Source organism: Mus caroli, unplaced genomic scaffold (assembly GCF_978045245.1).
Source record: "Mus caroli unplaced genomic scaffold, Mus_caroli_1 scaffold_11, whole genome shotgun sequence".
Taxonomy (NCBI): domain Eukaryota; kingdom Metazoa; phylum Chordata; class Mammalia; order Rodentia; family Muridae; genus Mus; species Mus caroli.
This window is the reverse complement of record NW_028227266.1, coordinates 70,507,259-70,528,341: the sequence shown is the minus strand read 5'-3', so window position 1 is coordinate 70,528,341 and position 21,083 is coordinate 70,507,259. Positions and strand designations below refer to the sequence as shown.

The following is a 21,083-nucleotide window of genomic DNA, read 5'->3' as shown; positions in this document are numbered from 1 at the left end:
ATTTAGTTTTAGTTTTACTTTCATTTATTTAAAATAAGAATTAACCACTAACAGAAGAGTTTAAACAAAAACTTTAAAAACCAAAAATTATCAATCTTATTTGGAAATGATACAGATGCCTCTGCAGGGTACGGCTACTATTTATAGCATGAATGTAAATACCTGTGCCCGTCGAGGTAGCATCCTGCAAGTGCCTTTGTCTTTCACAAAACATGTCCATCAGACTGTGATCTCAGCTGCAGATATATCAAGCATGATGGAAGTCATTGTGTTTACCATTGAAGCTTGATGCCACTCCTAAAAATTACTGAGATTACCAAGGTACCCCTGGAGCAGTTGTCACCAGAGAGCATAATCCTGAAGAACTGAGGTTAAAAATGAAAGGAGAGAAATGATTTAACAAAGTTGTCCTCTGACTTCTAAATATGTATTGTGGTGTGCAGTAATAAGAAACAACATCTTTTAACTTCTTAAAAAGGTCTTTATTAATGGTACAAATGAATTTTTTCCATAGGTCTCTTACTTTCATTATTACAAGACCTGTGGAAATTTAATACAGGCATTTTTCTTAATTACTTTTTTGTATCCCTTGAGGGTTTTGAAGTCAAAGAAATAGAATAATATTTTATTCTTAGTTTTCTTGGCCTTTTGTCAACTTAACTAAAATAAAATAGAAATCTTTATGTGGGGCAAGTTGGCTACACATGTTTGCACATTCATTTTTTTACATATGTGTATGTCAACAGACAACCTTGGGGTCAGTTAGTTGGTTTTGTTTTTTCAAAATAGGGTTTTTCTATATAACCTTGACTATCCTAGAACTCACTGTGGACCAGGCTGGCCTGAAACTCAAGAGATTCACCTGTCTCTGCCTCCCAAGTGCTGGAATTAAAGCCATGCACCACCACGCCTGGCGTTCTTAATCACTGCCTTTTGTTTGAGACTGGGTCTTTCATTGGTGCAAAGCTTCACCATGTAAACCTCTCATCAGGAGAGTTCTATGTCTGTGTTGCCATAACCAGCTTCCTAGATGTCTTCTAAGGAGGTAACCTCAGGTCTTCACTTTTGCAAGGCCAAGTGACCAATCTTCTCAGCCCTCCTAACTTTAAATATTCTTATTTTTTCCTTTGGACAGCAGTTAATTCTAGTATGGTTTCCATACTATAGGAATTATGTGTCTAAAAAGAATCATACTTATAGCCACCCCACCCTCACTGTTTCAGTTCATTTTTTTCCCTAAATGGAAACTTCTAAATGTTTTATTTTCATTAAGTTCACTTTTAAATAATTTTTAAGGGCTTAAATAATGTTTTTACATTTAAAATTACTTTGAATTTTTTTGAAAATAATAGAAGTTATACACTTAAGGAAATAATAAGGATTAAGGAAACAAATGGATAAAGCCAGCAAAATATTTTTAAACAGTGTATATATAAAAATCATTTAGTCAGTTTATATATTAATAACACCTAAATTAAAACAATAATCAGCAAATAGTACAAATGAACAATTTATTAGAACAGAATCAGAACTTTATATTAAGAAGTTTGAAGTCTGTTCTCTAATTCATCAGCTGAGATTTAACATTTTTCTATTATGAGTGCTAAAGTCATTGGCCAGATTAAATGAAAAGAAGTTTCTTGTAAGTTATTCCACAGAAGTCAAGCTGTAAACAGCTTGTGAAGATTCAGTGTGTCATCTAGTGGGTTGGATCTTTTATTCTGAAATGAAGTTCTTATAGGAATTGAAATTTAGAATATAGCAGGCCTACGGATTTGCCTTCCTGCTACTCCTCCAGCAGTAGCAGCCTGTCAGCTGTATGCTAACGAGTTGAACAATTAAAATAGTCCTATCTGGCTGGCCCACAGGCTCTGGGTCAGACAAAGAACTGTTTATACACCTGTTGTTCATGTAGACAGCCATGTCAATGTGAAGCCACAGATTAAAGGGAGGATATGTGGTGGGCAAGGGTTAAAGAGAACTATAAACGCTGTGGAAGTCAGAGTCTTCAGGAAATATACGAGGGCCATTTGCAAAGGGAATCGGGTTACCCAGAAAAGGTTTCTGCTGGCTGCATTAGCACGGGAATGCCTGACTTCAAGTGTCCTTCTAGGCTGAGACCATTTTTAAAAGGCTTCTATTTTTACTACATATGCCAATTGACATTTTTTTGGAGACCAGTAATGTGAGTTCCTGTAAGAAAATAACTTTGGACTGTTCCATTGAGGCGAGAAGACAGCCGGCATTTATAGTCTAATTCCTTCCTTATTTTCCTTAAGGAAAGGTAATGACCCTTTGCTGCAGAGGCTTCTCTCAGGAAGAGGACCAGTAGAATATGCTTTTATTATTTAAGGTGCAAAAAGTTTTTTGTTTTGTTTTGTTTTAATGGTGCTATTAAAATAAGAGAAAGTGGAAATTCAGCAGATACATTGTCTCTGAACAGAATTCAGCAGTTCCTGGGTTTCTCTTGTATAATTCAAAGTGAATATTTGTGTACTTTAAAGTTTATAAGGCTATTTTCTTTTTGTTGTAATTTAGAATATTAGTCAAAAAACAAAAGTTATCAGGGCTGGAGAGATGGCTCAGTGGTTAAGAGCACCCTGGCTGCTCTTCCAGAGGTCCTGAGTTCAATTCTCAGCAACCACATGGTGGCTTACAACCATCTGTAATGGAATCCATTGCATTCTTCTGGTGTGTCAGCAACAGTGTGCCCATATACATAAAATAAATAAATAAATCTTTAAAAAGAATTAACTTATCATCTCTTACCAAAACCCTGAGAAGTTTTAAGCGTACAAACGTACAGAAAGTTCAGCTTCTGCTTTATCTCATAGAGCTTGTCTGAGCCACAGTCCCTCCATACCGTTTACCTTTAAAATAGGCCCACATTTCAAATTAGCATCTATATATTGTAGTTAGCTCATATCTTTTTGTAAAATGGGATTGTGTGTGTGTGTATAGGCCAGAAGTTAGCATCTGGTGTCCCCCTGCCTGGCTTATATATACTGAGGCAGGAGCTCTCACTTGATCTCAGACCTTACCAATCCAGCCACTCTAGCTAGCTATCTTACTCTGGGGATCTTCTCCCTCTGTCTGTCTTGCACTGGGGTTACAAGCTGCTGTCATACCGCCCAGCCTTTATGTGGGTGCCGGGGATCTGAACACCAGTGTCTTCAGGCTTTTGTGGCAAGAACTTCTACCCTGAGCCATCTCATGAGCCCCTATAATAAGATTTCCTCTTGGGCCACTCAGTGGTCTGTAGGAAGAAGGCACTAGTAAGTGTTAAGGGCAGACTTGACCAAGATGTCTTTATGACAGCGTCCCATGGCTCCATTGAAAGTTTCTCCTGTTAGTCTTTCTTCACTGACTGTTAGGCTCAGGCCCTCAGGTTTTTCTAGTCTTTAATGGGAACAGGGAACCTAAAGTCCTGAAATTTTCAAAGGTGGGAAGAGGTTGAAAGTGTGCATCATTTCTATGGCCCTCCCTGCTTTAATGTATGACTTCAGTGCATGGTGAAATTTACATGTTGGTGGGGGGTGCAGTACAGTCTTGTTATCCAAAGGGAACAGTGACAGAGTAACTCTAAGTTAATTTTGAAAGTAGCTATGGAGTATATTAAAAATAAGGATAAAGATAAAAAGAATTCTCTAGAAGAGGGGTGGATATGTACCTAATATAGTCTAATCTGGCCCATTGCCAAATGACCCAACGGCCTGAAACTCTGCCTTAGGTTCTTTATTCAGCTTACAGGAAAACAAAGGATATTTATACATCTTAGGGTAAAATCCAGTCACTAATTATTTGAGGTATTCAGTGCATGATAACTTGTTAAGGCTGAAGGATCTGTTGAAAAACAATATTTCTGTATAATCCAGGCAGTAAACTGTTTAAAGCTTAGTATTCTAGTTGACAAGTCTGCTGCTGTTCTAGGAAAAAGCTTTATTTGTGATATGTTTCTCTTGAAATAGTACAGTATCTGTTAGTTGGTAGTTGTGTATGCTTACTTTCTCATTTGGGTCTGCTATAGCTTGGGTTAAGTTTGTTTGAAGCTTAAAAATAGATATGGGGATTTCACTACCCAGAGATATAAAGCCTTTGGCTTACTTTAGGTTTGCATTGCAGGCAAGAGGGAGGAAAAATAAGATGCTGTATATATGGGAAGGTGCAGTTAGATGAAAATCACTAGTACCTTCAGTGCAGGGCTATTTTACTCAGCACAGGAGCAGGTATACACAGTAGGTTTCCGAGTCCATGGAGCTCTCTAATGCCAAACCTTGTATATTATCTCCAAGAGCTTGTTTGAAGCCCTCTGGTTACAGTATAATGACTAAAATGTGGAACTCACTGGCAGCCCTTTTGGCTTTTCCTAACTATACTCTATGGATTATAAATTTTGAAACGTATTTTGTAAATAATATCTGAATTCAAATATTTTATTTCTGTCAAGTATTTTGAAATGTTAGCCAAAATTCAGAAAACGTGACACCCCAAAAAAAGAGTTGTTAAATTCAGATGAATAGTACTATATTCTCTATAAATTCCTGTATAAGACTTAAAACCAAATGAAGTAGTGCATGCCTGTAATCCTGGCTATTCAGAAGACTGAAGCAGGAGAGTCATTTGAATTAAGGATTTCAAGATCAACGTGCCAGCTGGCCTATCACAATAAAATAAAATAAAATAAAATAAAATAAAATAAAATAAAATAAAATAAAATAAAATAAAAAATTGGCCACTGTTGATTTCTTTCTGATTATTTTCACTTTAGGTCGGAACACATCGGGAAGATTCAGTCAGTCTCAACGGCAATCATTCGGTCCTGTCTAGTACGGTTGCTGCCTCAAACACAGAACTGAACCATAAAACACCAGAAAATTTCAGAGGTGACTTTTTTCATTTTTGACCACTAATTTCTGAGAAGTTCTTTCTGGGTCTACATAACGGACTTTCCCTTGCCTCCAGAAGGTTTTTTACAGCATAACCCTAAGGGGTATTTAACCTCTAGAAAGCTTGTACCATCTTGGTGAATCTAGACTTATGTTTTATGTTTCCTTTGCCTCTTCGGTAGGTGGTGTACAAAATCAGTCTGGAAGTGTTGTTCCAACAGAAATCAAGACTGAAAACAAAGAAAAAGATGAAAACCTTCATGAACCTCCTTCATCAGATGACATGAAATCAGATGATGAGTCCTCCCAGAAAGACATCAAGGTCTCATCTAGGGGCAGAACAAGGTATATCCAGCCCTTAGAGCTCACATGTTCTCTGGGAGAAAAAAGGCTTAGCACATGCATTCATAATAACCAGCTACATTCTAGGTGCCAGACTGTGGTAGTGTGTGTGTTTGTTTGATTGATTGATATATATTTACCCATTTCATCTTCACACCTCTTTGTGTCATCATATAAAAAAGAACTGCCTATCGCTTCTTAGTTGCCCATAGTTTATAAAAAAGACAATGACTGTTGTTGTACGTCTGCCAATAAATATTTGATCTGTTAAAGAACAAAGTATATGGCAAAATCTAGTGTGGTTCATGCAAGCACCAGCCTGTTGCTCATTATGTGTTATTATCAGAACCACCATATGCTTTGGTTTCATGTTATTTGTAGCTGGGTTTGCTTACAGTGGCAGATTTGAGTAGTTGACACAGATACCATTTGTCTCACAAAACAGGAAATATTTACCTTTTTGTTCTTCATAGGGATTTGCTATTCTCTGATTTCAGCAGTAATTTGAGAAAAATATAAAAGAGAAAGTTTTCCAGATAAAGTGATACTCTTAGGTAGAGTTTTCTAGAAATTGAACTTGATTTTCTTTCAAGCATGAATTTGGACATTAGTTTCTAATAATTTGTATATCTTCCTTTAGATTTTTTTTTTTTAGTTCTACATTAAAATTAGGTGATTTTGTTTGTGCACACATATCTGTAGTATTGTTTTTCAGACATTGTAACTAGGCTGATCTTGAGCTCATGATTCCCCTGCCTCAGTCTTCTAAGTGCTGGGATTACAGACATGATCAACCAAGCCCAGCATGAATGTTTTTAAATGCATCCTACTTTCTGGTGTCTGAGTCATTTATTGATGATGTATCTATCACATACAGCTAATGATATTTAAAATACCCATTTTGTGTGCTAGATTATGATGCAGAGGAGATTGAAACTATAGAACTAGCAGAAGCCATCTGTGGCCCTTTCTCCCACTTATACACCTAACAAAGAGCTTCTTTGCCTTTGACATCCTCATAGCTTTCAAAGCCTACGTGTCTCTCTTGAGAAAAATGAATCTTAGCAGTGCTGTGGGTTTAATATGCATCTTACTCATGTGAAGAATGTAAGTGAGAAAGTAAATTCAGAGAATTCTAAGACTACTTCTCCTAAGCAACCTAACTCATCGTTTTATTATTCTGAACAAATTTTAACAGATAATTTGCATCCTTCTTTCCATATCCATTAAAAGTCAACAGACTTTTCTGCTATAAAGGGGCAGAACATAGGTACTTACAGTTTTATGGACCAAATTGTTTCATAGCTGCTCAGTTCTACTGTTGCAGTACCAAATAACCAGAGATAATACATAAGTCAGTCTGTCCTTCAAAAAGATTTTTTTATTCCCATTCTCCTGGATTTTTTTCATCATCATAGTTACCTATGTTTTGAGGCCCTCTGTGTCTTCTGTCCTTTGTGTAGTAGGTGACTTGCAGAGTCATGAAATGACAAGCAGGCGTGATGTACTCATGCTCTGGGACAGGAGCTCAGCACTTAGTACATTTGAATCAGTGGGGCCTGCTAATGGACTAAGGGTAGAAGTTGAAAGTATGTGTTGAACTGGTCCTGGTAATGCTGATCTTTGGATCCAGTCTGAATAACAAGGTAGTAGAATTTAGTTTTGTTTCTTATTTACAAATAATTTGCTTTCTTGGAGAGGCCTTTATGCTAAAATGTGCGATGAAAATGTATTAACATACATGTGGTAAAGCTTAACTAAATGACTGTTCAGGTACATTGAAGAAAGGAAGGGCATTTCCAGTCACATTAAGTACAGCTGTTGCTCCTGTCTAGTAGGGATTTTAATTTCCATTCCATCATTATAATTTATAATTTGGCACAATTAGCATATTTATAGAGAAGCTCATAAATACTGTTGCTCCTCTTTTCTAGCAGTACCAATGAAGACGAGGATCTGAATCCAGAACAGAAAATCGAAAGGGAGAAGGAAAGGCGGATGGCTAACAATGCCAGAGAGCGCCTGCGCGTGCGGGATATTAATGAGGCATTCAAGGAGCTTGGCCGAATGTGTCAGCTTCATTTGAAGAGTGAAAAACCTCAGACAAAACTTCTCATTCTTCATCAGGCTGTGGCAGTCATCCTTAGTCTAGAACAGCAAGTCAGGGGTAAGTCAGTCCAGCAGAGACCGGCAGACACTGGTTAACGGTGCTTTGCTTAGGCAAGTCATCTGAAAGCTCTCGGAATATGTCTGCCATCATGGGATCCTGAAAAGGCTTTAAACTTCATCTGTTTAGTGGCACTCGTCACAACACCTCTTCTGTGCTGGGCAGTTATCAAGTAGTGGGGGCTTCTCCTCCTGAGCTTCCACCCTCTGGCCTGTGTTTCAGCAGTTCCTTAAAGGTTTCGTCTGCAACCTTTTTGCAAGGAATCAATAAATGTGGCTTTGGGCCACGAGTCTCTTTGCTTGTGAGCAACTCTCTCTCCTATTTGTGTTAGATTATCTATCTAAATGTTTGTATTGGATACAAAGGAAGTAGGGTAGGTAAATGCTTGAAAGCTACATCATTACCATTAGCTGGAAATTCATTTCTGTGTCCGTCCAATAAGTAAGCTTGATGTATAGGAATGGTGGTGCATAGTCATCCTGCTCCTAAAATCAGGTATGTTCTCATCTTGTTCAAAACCCTTGAAGTGCTAGAGAATAGCTGTCCATAAAACAGATCTTACAGATTACAGTCTCCTGTGAGACACAGAGGCTGGTGGCTGCTCACCTGACAGGAACAGGAACATTGTCCGACCTTCACCAGCCATTCTCATAGTCATTCAGACACACACCCTTCTTGAGCTGTATCTGAACGAACGCTTGGTCCCACTCTGAACACAGCAGAGCACCTGTGAGGAAGTCCTGGGTGCATTCTTCTCTTTTCAGCCTGTCTTGCATCCCATTCTGATTTCACAAGCAATTTACTGTTAATGCCACCTTCTCTGTCTGCATAGACGTCTGAGTGATCAGCAAAGGTGCCAGAATTTATTCCTGTGAAACGCCCTTTCATTTCTGCCATGCATACGAGCTAGAAGACATGCTTGTGTTTTGGGGTTTTGTGTGTGTGTTTTGTTTGTTTGTTTTTGTTTTGTGTGTGTGTGTGTTTTGTTTGGGGGGGGGGTGTTTGTTTTTTGCTATTTGAGACAGAGTTTCTCTGTGTAGCCCTGGCTGTCCTGGAACTCACTCTGTAGACCAGGCTGGCCTCAAACTCAGAAATCCGACTGCCTCTGCCTCCCAAGAGCTGGGATTAAAAGTGTGCGCCACCATGCTCGGCAGGGTTGTGTTTTTAGAACTTTTGAGAGTGGTGATGCCTAGCCTCAGATGCAAGTCATTAAAATGAGAAATGTTTCATTATTTGTAAGAAAGTTAGAAACCTTTTATTTCACAGGTGGACTGTGTTCATTTGTAGCATTTGACTTTGCAGCAGCCCTCTGCAGGTCCTTAAAGCAGAAAAAGTAAGTCTGAGAGGACATCTAGGCTTGTCCAACTACTTACTAAACTACCTCCTAACTATCATGATATGAGTATAGGTCTGACTTTTTCACATGTTATGAGCTGTCAACTCTGAGGAGTTTTTGACTGATTAGAGATGAGTGAACTTTAGACACACTAAACTCCAACTGTCCTAAGGATTGCTTTAATCCCAGGAAGGCCTTTTCTTCCATTTTCAGACTATTCAACCTGAAGCGCCCAGAGCCTTTTGCTTTTTTTCTCCATTAATTATTTGATTTCTCCACTTTATAGCTGATTGAAGCCTCCCTCCAACCCTCCTCTCCTCCCAGGCACAACTTTACACCCTTCTCCACCTTCCCGCTCCCCTTTTCCTCAGAGAAGGAGAGGCCATCCGTGGGTACCCACCCACTCAGGTACATCAAGTCACAGTAAGACTAAGCTCATTCTCTCCCACTGAGGCCAGACAAGGCAGCCCAGCCATGGGACAGGAATCGAAAGGCCGCAGTAGAGATAGGCAGCCCCTGCTCCATTTGTTAGGGGGCTGACTTAAAGAACAAGCAACACACCTGCTACATAGGTGTAAGGGCACTAGGTCCAGCCCATGCATACTCTTTGTTTGGTAGTTCAGTCTCTGAACCCTCATGGGCCCAGGTTAGTTCACTTTGTAGGTCTTCTTGTGGTGTCCTTGACCACACTGCCTCCCTCATTCCTTCCCTCTACTCTTCCATAAAACTCCCGAGCTCTGCCTCATTTAGCTGTGCGTCTCTGCATCTGTTTCTATCAGGTGATGGATGAATACTCTCAGAAGACAGTTATGCTAGGTTCCTGTCTGCAAGCGTAGCAAATTACCATTATTAGTGTCAGGGGTTAGCAGAGCCCTTATCTTACAACTCCTTGAAAAGCATTCAGATGCCCTCTGCCCCTTATCTCATCAGCTCCCAGTGCCTATGCCTAATCCTTGGCAGTGTCTTCTAAGCTTGGTGTAGTTATATTCGCCTAGACTGAATCTGCAAAAGTTGGGATGTTGGGAAGGCTCAGTACACCTGCAGTCCTGAGCCAGCAGTTTCTGTAAAGACATACTTTGTTTACCTGGCTTACTATCTGACCAACCTCAATGTGGAGCCTCCTAAGGCAGACAGACTTAGGGCTAGCAGTCATCTTGGGGTTCTCCCAGAACACTTTTTGTGCTTTGTTTCACATTCATTGTACAAAACTCCATCTAATCTCTGCCATTGCCATTTAAGCATTTCCATTGTCACAATGATTGTTGACAGTAGCCTAGCCATTTCTCTTCCTAGAAAATTTCATTGTGGTCCAAGTTTGTATTCTCATCTTACACAGATTCAGTAGGTGATCAAAGACTTCTTCCTCCCAAACCCACTCACACATCAGCTCCTTCAGCTCACTGTTTTGGATAAGAGTGGAGGAGAATGGAGAGTGATGGTGGTTCTTAGGTCTGGCTGGTACCAGAATTATCTGCGGTCTTCTTTTAAACATGTATCCAGACCCCAACCCCAGGATATTGATTTGCAAGGAAGTGATCAAACGTGGCAGATATGTGTACTGATAATACTCCACTCTTTCTGTTGGCCATTAAAATGAATTAAAATGGCATTAATGCAAAAGGACAAAAGAACAAAAATAGGCATGGGGTGGAAAGTAGGTACAGTAGTGGTAACTGACAAGCTCATTCTACGTCTTGCACAATATTTGTCTCAAGGTTAGGATTTAACATTATGCTAAAAAGAATGGTTTAAATATGACCTGAGGGTAGAACCAGCAGGATAGCTTAACTGTTAAAAGCATGAGCTCCTAAGCCTGACAACCTGAGTTTGATCCCTGAAGGGTACCTCCAGGCTGAAGGAGAAAACCAGCTCCTGTAAGCTGTTCTTCAGCATCCATATAGGACACACATACACCCTGTGTGCACATAGACAATATTTTTAAGACCTGAGGATAAAGAACATGATCATGAGATTTCAGCACACTAGGGATTATCCTAAAGCTTCTAGGGACAAAGTTTAAATCATCTAGAAACAGAGAAACAAGATTCCAGTGTTATCAGTTTGGGACATTTCTAGATTCTTGAAACAGTAGAGGGATACCTTCACAAACCCACTTCCCATGTATATCTCAGAAAGCATTTGGATCATAGACTTGCCAGTAGGAACACACACAGGAAAAATAAAGCCGTGAGACCCAGGAAAGCTCTTGTGTAGGCAAGTCAGTTTACAAAACCCTGTGTTAACTTACTGGCCTAGAGGGTGCTTACCTGGGGGTAAAAAGCCTCAGGTAAAGAAATGAAACTAATGAATAATGCGATGTATTTGAGGGTTTATGAAAATGGGCTGGAGAGATGGCTCAGCAGTTAAGAGCACTGACTGCTGTTTTGAAGGTCCTGAGTTCAAGTCCCAGTAAACATATGGTGGCACATAACCATCCATAATGAGATCTGACGCCCTCTTCTGTTGAGTCTGAAGACAGCTACAGTGTACTTACATATAATAATAAATAAATCTTTTTTTAAAATGAAAACATACTAATAGGCATTTTTGTTGGTGTGTCACAACATTGAGTAAGATTGTGATTTCATTATTAAAAATGAAGGAAAAAATAAGTCAGCTGTTAACTACAAGAACAGCTATATAAGTAAACTATCAATAAAATTCTTGTCTTTGCATTTATCTCCATGGTCATAATAGCATGGATATTTGCTTTGCCTAATAATGTAAAGAAGTGACTGTTCAATTAGCCAAAAATTCAGTAGATAAAGCTCTTGATGAAAATATAGGAATCTGGTTCCACTTAGATTTGTATCAGACCTTCCTGGCTATGTAGCACATTGGTCAGGGCTGTTCATTTACATCAAGGATATAAGAAAGTGACATAGGCCTTGGAGCTGCTGCTGCTGCTGCTTCTGCTGTTGTTGCTGTTGCTGCTGTTATCAAAGTTGTGGATACCTTAAGTAGAGTCTGCTAGAATAGTCTCTTCCTTCTAGTCCTAACTATTCTTTGTCAAACTGGAGGCTCTCGGTTCTTCTCAACTATTACAATATGGCCCCTAGGTCTTATTATGAAAGGAGTCATAGTTATCTCAGAGCAGTGGTCCACTAGAAGAGAAATAAGAGCCTGTTCCCTTTTGAAAACCTTCAAGTCTCACTTTGTTCTTTTAGTTGACATTCTCATTTACCCTTAGTCTTTGGTCATGAGACCATTGTCTCAACAATTCCACGATACCTATCAAAAGACAAGCTCTTCCTCTTAGGCAGAGATAGTTTCCTGTTGAGAAAGCAACCCTTGGGTTGTTATATGCATCTAAGTGCTAAAGTACAATCTGAGCATACATAAGACCATGAGTTCATCCCAGAACTACAAACAGGGAAAAGAAAACCAGTGTTGTATTTTAAAGATTTATTTTTAGTTATGTACATGGGTATGTGCATGTGAGTGCCAATGCCCAAGGATGCCAGAGACATTGCCCCCCCCCCAGCCCCCATCTCCGGAGTTATTCATAGTTATAAGCCATTCCACAAAAACAGTGTATGTTCTAACCACTTAACCCTCTTTCCAGCCTCATGTTAATATTTTTTATCTAAATGACAAACATACCATATGTACCTACCAGAAATCCTTAATAAGTAACGAATAATTAGTACTTTTCTTCTTTCATTAATTCTCCTCATAATTATATAGGTTTTATGCATTTTCCCCTAAATGCTGGGTCTTAGAGAAGCAGAATGTAAACTGGTATTAATATAATTCTGTGTCAATTGAAGTCCATAGAGTCAACTGGGTTTACCACAATAAAGCCCTTTTCTTTTTAAAACTAAGATGTGGACTACAGGTAGGCACTAAAAATGTACACATTCAAATACACTTACCTTCCTTAGAAGGGGAAACATTAACAGAGAGCTGTGCTAGGAGCATTGAGCCAAGCACCCATTTCTAGAAAATATGACATTTTAAAAATGCAGTATCTGCTGGACTTTGTGGTCTAGCACTTCGGAGGCAGAGACAGGCAGAGTCTTTGTCTGCATTTATATCTACACACCAGAAGAGGGCATCAGATCACATTCATCTACAGTTATAGACAATTTTGAGCCATCATGTGGATACTAAGGTTTGAGCTCTGGGCCTCAACAAGATTGACCAGCGTTTTTACTACTGCGCTAACTGGCCAGCCCCGCCTTTTATTTCTTATGGTAGCCCTGTTCTTATGACTTCTCCAAGACATTATATCTTGGCTATCTTTTATCAAAAGTTTTAGCCCCTTCCTTGATATAACACAACCACATAAAGAATTCTGCCATCTTATTCTATGTTGTAGAAAGAAAGAAAGAAAAAAAGTAAGCATAGGTATCTTGCTTATGGCGGTTTCTTACATAATTTTTGTTTCTGCTATAAGCATATGCTGTATCAGAGTAGGACAGGAAGGCAGGCCATAGTCATCAGCCTCCCTTGCGTTCATGTGCTTCCCACAAAGGGACAGTTTTCTCAACTGGTAAATTTGAGGTACAACACAGATGTCTTTCTGGGTATAAATTGAGTATCAGGCCTTCATATCAACTCAGTGTACTCTGTCATAGCAGGACTCTAAGGAAAACTTGATTGATAATAGCATTTGCCTAGATTAGCAAACGACTAGGAGATGAAATAATAATCAAAGATAGAGAAAAATACAAAGTAGTTACAAAGAATTCTGGCATCTCATTTAATACTAAAGTTTTAGTGTGAGCCTAGCATGGCTGCCTCTGTAAATTAGATTTAATATAAAAATGAAGCCACAGAGATTGATCATCCGCACAGAAAGAACAACAGCAGTTTGTTCAACTTAAGACCTAAGAGTCTTTAGCCTGCCTTGGTGGCCTAGGCAGGAAGATAACCACGAATTAGAGGCTAGCCTTGCCAACAGACACCAGTCAGGCCTAGAGATCCAGCCTCACTGCCACCTGCCTTACCCCAGCTCCAGTCCCTTGGTTTGCCTTTTTAAATAGTGATGCTAGCTCTCTCCTTCTCCTGTAGAGAGGAACCTCAACCCCAAAGCAGCCTGCCTTAAGAGAAGAGAAGAAGAAAAAGTCTCTGCTGCGTCAGCAGAGCCGCCCACCACGTTGCCAGGAACCCATCCTGGGCTTAGTGAGTCTACCAACCCTATGGGTCATCTGTAAACATCAGCCAGGTGAGTATGGGTCTGAGAGGGAAGATCAAGGATATCACTTTATTTTACAGTGGTTAGAACTGCATAGCAGCTCTCTATGGTGGGCCCTGGTGATTGTAAAGGCCACAAATAATTTGGTAAAGTTATGTAATTGGGAATACAATGATCTATGGGCCTTCCTCTTGTCTTATCAAAGCCAGTGTCATTTTAGAGCACTTACTGTTTACATTGTTTGAACAGCTGATGGCTCATAAAGAAATGCCAGGTCTGAGTCGGCATGTGTTGTGTGCTCATCATGCTCCAAGAAGAGGACATCACAGTGACTCCTTTCTCAAACTGTCCCTGTTCCCACCCTCACTCCACTTCTTCTTGTCATAAGTATGGGTTCGACTCTTTTCTATTACTGTACACTTCCACGTGGGTCCTTGGATGGAGATTGTGAGACGCAGCTGCTGTGCTCTTCTAGTCATGAATTGAGCACACTCTAGAACCCACGATGGATGAATGTAAAGACGTGAGGTGGTAAACCCAAAGCAGCCCTCTCTGCTGGAGTTTTACTTACAAAGGCTTAGTTGCAAAGTTAATTTTTAAGAAGCTGATCAGTGTGAGCTATAATTAAACATTTCAAACTAGCATTTTAACTAGCAGCATGGATTAAGAGTAGAACTGGTAATTTCATTTTTAGAATGTTTGGGTGTTTTTTTTGTTTGTTTGTTTGTTTGTTTTGAGACAGGGCTATACTACGTAACCCTCTCTGGCCCTAGAACTTACTCTGTAGACCAGACTGCCCTTGAACTCACAGAGATCTGCCTGCTTCTATCTCCCAAGTGCTGGGATTGAGGGCATGTGCTACCACTCCCAACCATAACTTCATGTTTATAACCTGCCTTAAGCATTATATAATTATTTTCTTATATTTTTCAACAGATTTAAAGTAGTAGAGGCAAATGGATGGAAGCAGAAATTATACCAAATATAGTTTCTCATTTTGAGGTAAAAGTCTGGAATTTGATAGAATAGCTACTAAGTAAACTGCTCTTTAATGTCAGATTTGGTTTATGCCACCACTCCTAGGATCAAATTAGACTGCAGTGGAAAAGGAGAAAAGGAAGATAGGTCAGCGTGCTGGTAGTCAGTTATCACTGTAACAGCAGCATCCTGGAGGGAACGCTAAACCACTGCCCACAGATACCTCCAGTCATCCTGTAGTCACAGAGTCCTCAGGCAAGAGCTTGTTAATTCACACATTCTCTAGAAGGCAAGCCATTGCCCTGTATTCTATAGAAAACAGAGTCTAGGAAAGTAATGAATCCATCTTATAAATAAATGTTGGTGTCTTTCGATAAAAACACACCACTGTTTCTCAGGGCAGAGGTGACTTTTTGAGTTGATAGGTCTAGAAGAGCAGTAATGAGAAACAGCTTCATACAAAGCTCAAGTGCTGAGTTTCCCTCAGACTGAAAAGAACTTACAGTCAGCATCACACTGGACGCAGAGCCTGTCTTGTTCCCTGTCTACTGTCGTTCTCTCCTAGTTACCTCCAGATCTTTACCTGTTGTACTTCCTGCTGCATTGAGATCTCTAGCCTTATCTTTCTGTATAATGAGGAAACATTCTCACTGAGGGACCCAGGAGATGGCTCAGCGGTTATAAGTGCTTGCCATACAGGCTCGACAGCCTGAGCTCAAGCCCCGGTGTTCACATGATGGAAGGAGAAACCTATTTCTGCACATTGTCCCTAGGCCACCACAGGCATGCAGTGGCAAATGTGCTTCTGCACTTGCACTAATAGGAACAGTAATTTAGGGAACATACAAAAATATCCAACAATTTGTCACCAATGTAAAACCAAGTAACTTTTTTTTTTAAGATTTATTTATTTATTATATGTGAATACACTGTAGCTGTCTTCAGACTCTCCGGAAGAGGGCGTTAGATCTTGTTACAGATGGTTGTGAGCCACCATGTGGTTGCTGGGATTTGAACTCAGGACCTTCGGAAGAGTAGTCGGTGCTCTTAACCGCTGAGCCATCTCACCAGCTGTTACCAAACAGTATTATTGCCTATCATCTAATAAGAAAGTGGAAATATGATTTTTCCTAATTATATTCCTACTATAAAAGGTAGTAATGGCATTTTCAGGATTATTAATATATACATTGTAATAGGAATGTATGAATGTATAAAGTTTGAACTAATAAGATAATTACTTAAAATCTTTTTTTTTCTCCCCGAGATAGGGTTTCTCTGTACAGCCCTGGCTATCCTGTAACTTGTTCTGTATATCAGGCTAGTCTCAATTCACAGAGATCTGCCTGCCTCGGCCTCTGGAGTATGGGGATTAAAAGCATGCATCACCACTGCCCATCTATTTCTTAAATTCTTTAGATATATACTTAGTGGGAGCCTACAGCTAAGACTTCATAACTTTCTGTTGAGGAGAAATAAATATAAATATAAACCATTAACTTAACATGGTGGGCTGGGTACAGCGATGAGGGAGTGCTGTGGTCACACTGCTGAGTGGGTGGACTCTAAGGTCGGGTATTGCCAGCTCACCTGCTCCCAGCATGAAAGTTTGCATAATTGGCTGACTAAGGTGATGTACAAACGTTTAATCAGAAGGTTCCCTGTACACACACGGTAAAACTCTTGCAATTACAGACCTAGTCCCTTTCCTTGGAAGTTTCACTTTCCATGATTCCAGTTACTTAGAGCCAACAGTAATCCATAAACAATTTCCAATGAAGGCTGGGCATGGTGGCACATCCTTTTAATCCCAGCACTCTGAGGCAGATGCAGGGATTGTGAGTTCTAAGTTAGCCTGGTCTTCATAGCAAATTCTAAGCCAGCCAGAGATACATAGTGAGACCCTGTCTCAAAAAAGAAAACATAGACTTATAATAATGTTATGTGCTCTGTTTTATTGTTTATTGTTGCCCGTGTATTACTATGCCCAACTTGTAAATTTATCCTAAGCATTTATGTATAGGGGGAAAAAAATCACAGTGCAAGTAAGAGAATGTGCAGAGTTTCAGGCATCCAGTGAGGATCTTGGGCCATAGCCTTTCAGATCAGGAGGGACTTCTGATGCCTAAAGGCTCTTGAGTAAGTCACTTGAACTGGCCTAGTGCAAACCTAAGTATAATGAACAATAACTGGGATTTGTAATGTTATTTTTAATAATTGTTATACTTTATAATCAAATATACTAACTGTCCTCTTCCTCCCTGTCACAGTTCCAGAGTCATCAGTAGGCTAAATAGAAGGTGACCTCTCCTCATAAAGATTTGGACAACTCAGATTATCTGAAGACACAGACCTGGCAGGAGGGAGAAGAAAAAGCAAAACACTTGAAACCAGAAACTCATATGTAATCCTGTGATCAAAGCAACTGGTCAGCACTTCCATCAGACGTGAGGATAGGAAGCTCAGCAGAGACCGTCGGCCGTGAGGTGTTTGCAGCATATCACTCTGCTGTAATCAGTGTGTCGCTTCTGCACAATCAGAGACTGTCTCATCTCTCCACTCAACGTGGAAGTTGCCTTGTGCCTAAACTGAATTGACAAATGCATTGTAACTACAAATTTTATTTATTGTTATGGAACTGTGAGGTCTACATATAAAGGGAAAGGTTCATGTGGGAAGCTGATGCACACTCAGCTGATGCCAGCATTGTTAAAGCTGTTCACAGAGCAGTGGCAACCATTGGCCCTTAGCATTCCCGGCATACCTGTTAGTGTCTTAAAAAGGAAGGGAGTCCTTTGTTGCCCTCTCCGACCTTCGCCATATGAATAGTGATTTCCATGAAATAGGAAAATATTACTTGGTATAGCATTTCTCTCTTGTTTTTTTCACTCATTTTTATTTTCTCTTTGTGGGTGTTATATTTGATCTGAGTCTGCATAGTTTATGGTCACAGTCCAGAACCCTCCTTGCAGTCCTGTATGCTTTGTTCATGTCCTTGAAGTGATAAGCAGACACCATCTGTGACCATAGCCTAGCTAATATTTTGAAAGGGGAAGTTTTGTCCCCTGGATTTGCCCCCAAATAAACATTGCTTTATTTCTAATAATCACTAAGACTTTTCAGGCTTCTAGGTTTCATAGTAAAGCTATAATAGCAAGAAGTGTAACCTACAAGGGAGAGTTTACTTTTTAGGAATTGCTTTGTTTTCCGAGCAGTAAGTACTACACAATATAGTACTTGTAAAGTGTTAGCTGTTAAGTAAGCACAAAATGCATTCAGTACAATACAAAGATGACTTTTCATGGTGAGCATAACAAAACCCGGTAGACTCCGGGACAGGCAGTGTGATGAATGCACTCAACCACTCCGAGGCTAATTACCCATGGAATCCAAGAGCAATGGTCACGGTTCCTTACCCTAGCTTTACTTCTGTCCTTTGAGTTGGCTGGTCTGTGGGGGGTGGGGCAGGAGGGTGACTTAATCACCTGCAAACCACCTGCCCCCACCCCAAGAAGAGCCAGATTAGCACCAAGCTGTACCTGTCAGTCTGTCTTAGCATTATGCATTAAGGCACCCTCTGTCTCTAATCCTTTACAGTTGTTTTTAAGACACAGTAATCACTTTAAACTTCCATGAAATCTGTCTTCCACCACAGCACCCTGGGAGAGAAAAACATGCTGAGCATGATGGTCTTGGCTAAGTAACTCCTTAGAGCCAATAGCAGTGGCAGTCTGCACAGAAGAAAAATCCCAAGTTGTTCTGTAACTTAGAGACACCGGAGAATTTTGAAAGAACAAAAAACATTAAGACAGCACTTCAGATCCTCCATCAGGACTCTGTCGAACACGTCAGTCTTTGACGAACTTAGTGGACTTAATTTGCATACCTTAATTTGTATATGTTCTCCAGTTAGATCAGACTCTATCTGTGGCCTTGTTCTTCATTTCAGTGTTAATCAGCTAAAACAGCAGTTGTTGCTATGATGTGTGAGTGAACATAAGCCACTGCCTGGCCTTTTTTCTTCAGAGCTTGTCGTCTTTTTCGCTATATTAGACTTTGCAGTATGCCCAGAAGCTTTCCTTCATAAAATAGAAAGAAAAAAACATTTGGCTTATTTTTCACTGTAGCTAGTCTTTTATACAATAATCTTGTAAGAAAATTTCTTGAATTCTAAATATTACTCTTTCTAGATTTTTGAAATCAAAAGTTTTCAGTAAAAAGTTTCTTACTTTATTTTATTATATTAGGTAGTTAAAGAAAATGTAGGGTTATTTACCATAACCTGTTCATTAATATCAGAAATTTACAATAGCATTTTAAGAGCATAGTAGGTTCTAGCATACCGTGTAGTTCCTATGGAGTATTGTGAGAGCGAATTGTTGGAGATGAGCTGCTTTTCATCTTGTTCTCCAGTTTCCATTGTTGGTTTATTGCAGATTTGTATTCTGTGTCAAATTCAAGGTATTATTGATAAACCTTTCAACCAGCAGCAAGAAGTTCAAATTTCTTTTTTCTGTCGCTGTAACAGAAAACACAGTATGTATATAACATTTATGTAGCAATAAATGTGCCATCCTTTTTTTTAACATAGTAAACTAGTGAGTTTTTTACACTCCTGTTTCCCACAGGATAATGTATTTTGTTTTCTTTTCTCTATCTCCTTCCTCCCAGAAAGGCTGGAACTGCTTTTCCTGTCTACACTAATTGTGCTTCACGGGTGACCCTGCAGGACAGATGGGGCTGGGCAAGCTAAGATGACACCCCGGGCCTGCACAGCTCTACTCTTGCCCTTTCTACTGACACTAACCTTAAGTCTTTTCCTGAAGGTCGAGCAAACCCGTGTCGGTAGTAAAGAACATCTCTTCTTGCAGATCTAGAGAAGAATGAAGACGATGGGAAAGGACCCTTAAAGCATTCACAGCTTTTTCAAGTCTCTTTTTCTCTTGCCTACAACCAAAAAATAAATAAGCAAGCAAACCTGCCAAAATAGGGGGAGGGGGGCAGCATTAGTGAAAGCTCTTCCATCTGTTGTTAACACCACATCCATGCATGCATGTATACATACGTGTATGCATTGACTACTGTGAGGACTTCATGGGTAGCCTGAGATAGGAACCACCTGGATCTCCTTTGCACGAGGAGGCTGAGTCCTCTCAGGATCTTGACAAATCACATCTTTTGATGGATTTTGAAATTCGATTTTTATGTGAGGCCTAACAGATCATCTTGCTTCTTGTGTAATTTGATAAGTATAAATTTAGTAGTTTGATTTCATACTAAATGATAAACTAAAAGCTCCATGCAGGAAGAAAATAGTTGATGTTTGAAGTGAGATGGGATCCGGAGAGCTCCTTACCTCATTAACAGGTTTGTAGGAAGGAGCCCCCAGGCACATCCTGTGTCCAAGCGCACTGAGAGCAAGTCAAGACTTAAAACTTTTCTTCAAGCCCTACCTGCCTTCAATTCTCTTCCCTCTGTGTAGTGTCTAAGGAACTTGACTTAGTAGTCTCACTTTCATATCTATTTCACCCATTTCTCTCTGGTTCATGAATTATTTTTCTTCCTTAGAAATTCAATTGTTTTAAATAGTTATCATGGAAGGTAGGTGTGTGTGTGTGTGTGTGTGTGTGTGTGTGTGTGTGTGTGTGTGTGTGTGTGTGTGTTTAGCTAAAGGGTGTTAGTTTTAGCATCAGTCAGTTGATTCAGATCCGAGCTCAACATCTAATTGATTCCATTTCCTTATCTGGAAAATGGAGAGCTGTTCAAGAGTTATTTAAGTTTTGAATGAAACAAATATATGGAAAGCTCTTACAATGGTCCCTATCACATAGTAAGTACTCTATGAATACTTTTTAAATAAATAATATTTCAACCAGTTCCTGGGTGATTCCTCTTCAGCCATACTGTGGGCAGTGACTTACAACCCCAGGAGATGGCAGCCTATCTTTGTGGGAATCTGCATTCTTCTACGGTCCTCCAGCAAAAGCTAGCACTTCTTTCCAGTTTCCATTCTTGATTTATTGGAGATTTGTTTGTAGTTTTTCAAAGCAGAGCTTCTGTCTGTCTCCCTGACTGCCCTGAACTTGCATTGTAGACCAAAAGATCTGCCTGCCTCTGCCTCCCGAGTGCTGGGATTAAAGGTGTGTGCTCCACACTGGCTGAAGATTTATTATTTAACATTCATATTCCAGTAGAGTAAGCCTATAGGCTTTGCCCAGTACCATTGTAGGATGG

General features: G+C 39.8%; 1 protein-coding gene across 10 annotated transcripts in view; it reads left to right on the top strand.

Annotated features, from left to right (window-relative positions):
- The window catches only part of Tcf12 (transcription factor 12), a 269,146-nt gene extending 248,670 nt beyond the window's left edge, over positions 1–20,476 (top strand). For 3 of the 10 annotated variants that reach the window (XM_085844774.1, XM_029481234.2, XM_085844773.1), the window contains 5 exons: positions 4,769–4,883; positions 5,069–5,231; positions 7,163–7,395; positions 13,748–13,901; positions 17,120–20,473. In XM_085844774.1, the coding sequence (XP_085700900.1) occupies positions 4,769–4,883; positions 5,069–5,231; positions 7,163–7,395; positions 13,748–13,890 (654 nt within the window). In that variant the 3' untranslated portion in view covers positions 13,891–13,901; positions 17,120–20,473. Of the gene's footprint in view, positions 1–4,768; positions 4,884–5,068; positions 5,232–7,162; positions 7,396–13,747; positions 13,902–17,119 lie in introns of all 10 variants that reach the window. The other 7 variants (XM_085844777.1, XM_021172003.3, XM_085844776.1 and 4 more) reach the window with 4 other exon arrangements.
- The last annotated feature ends 607 nt before the right edge of the window (positions 20,477–21,083 follow it).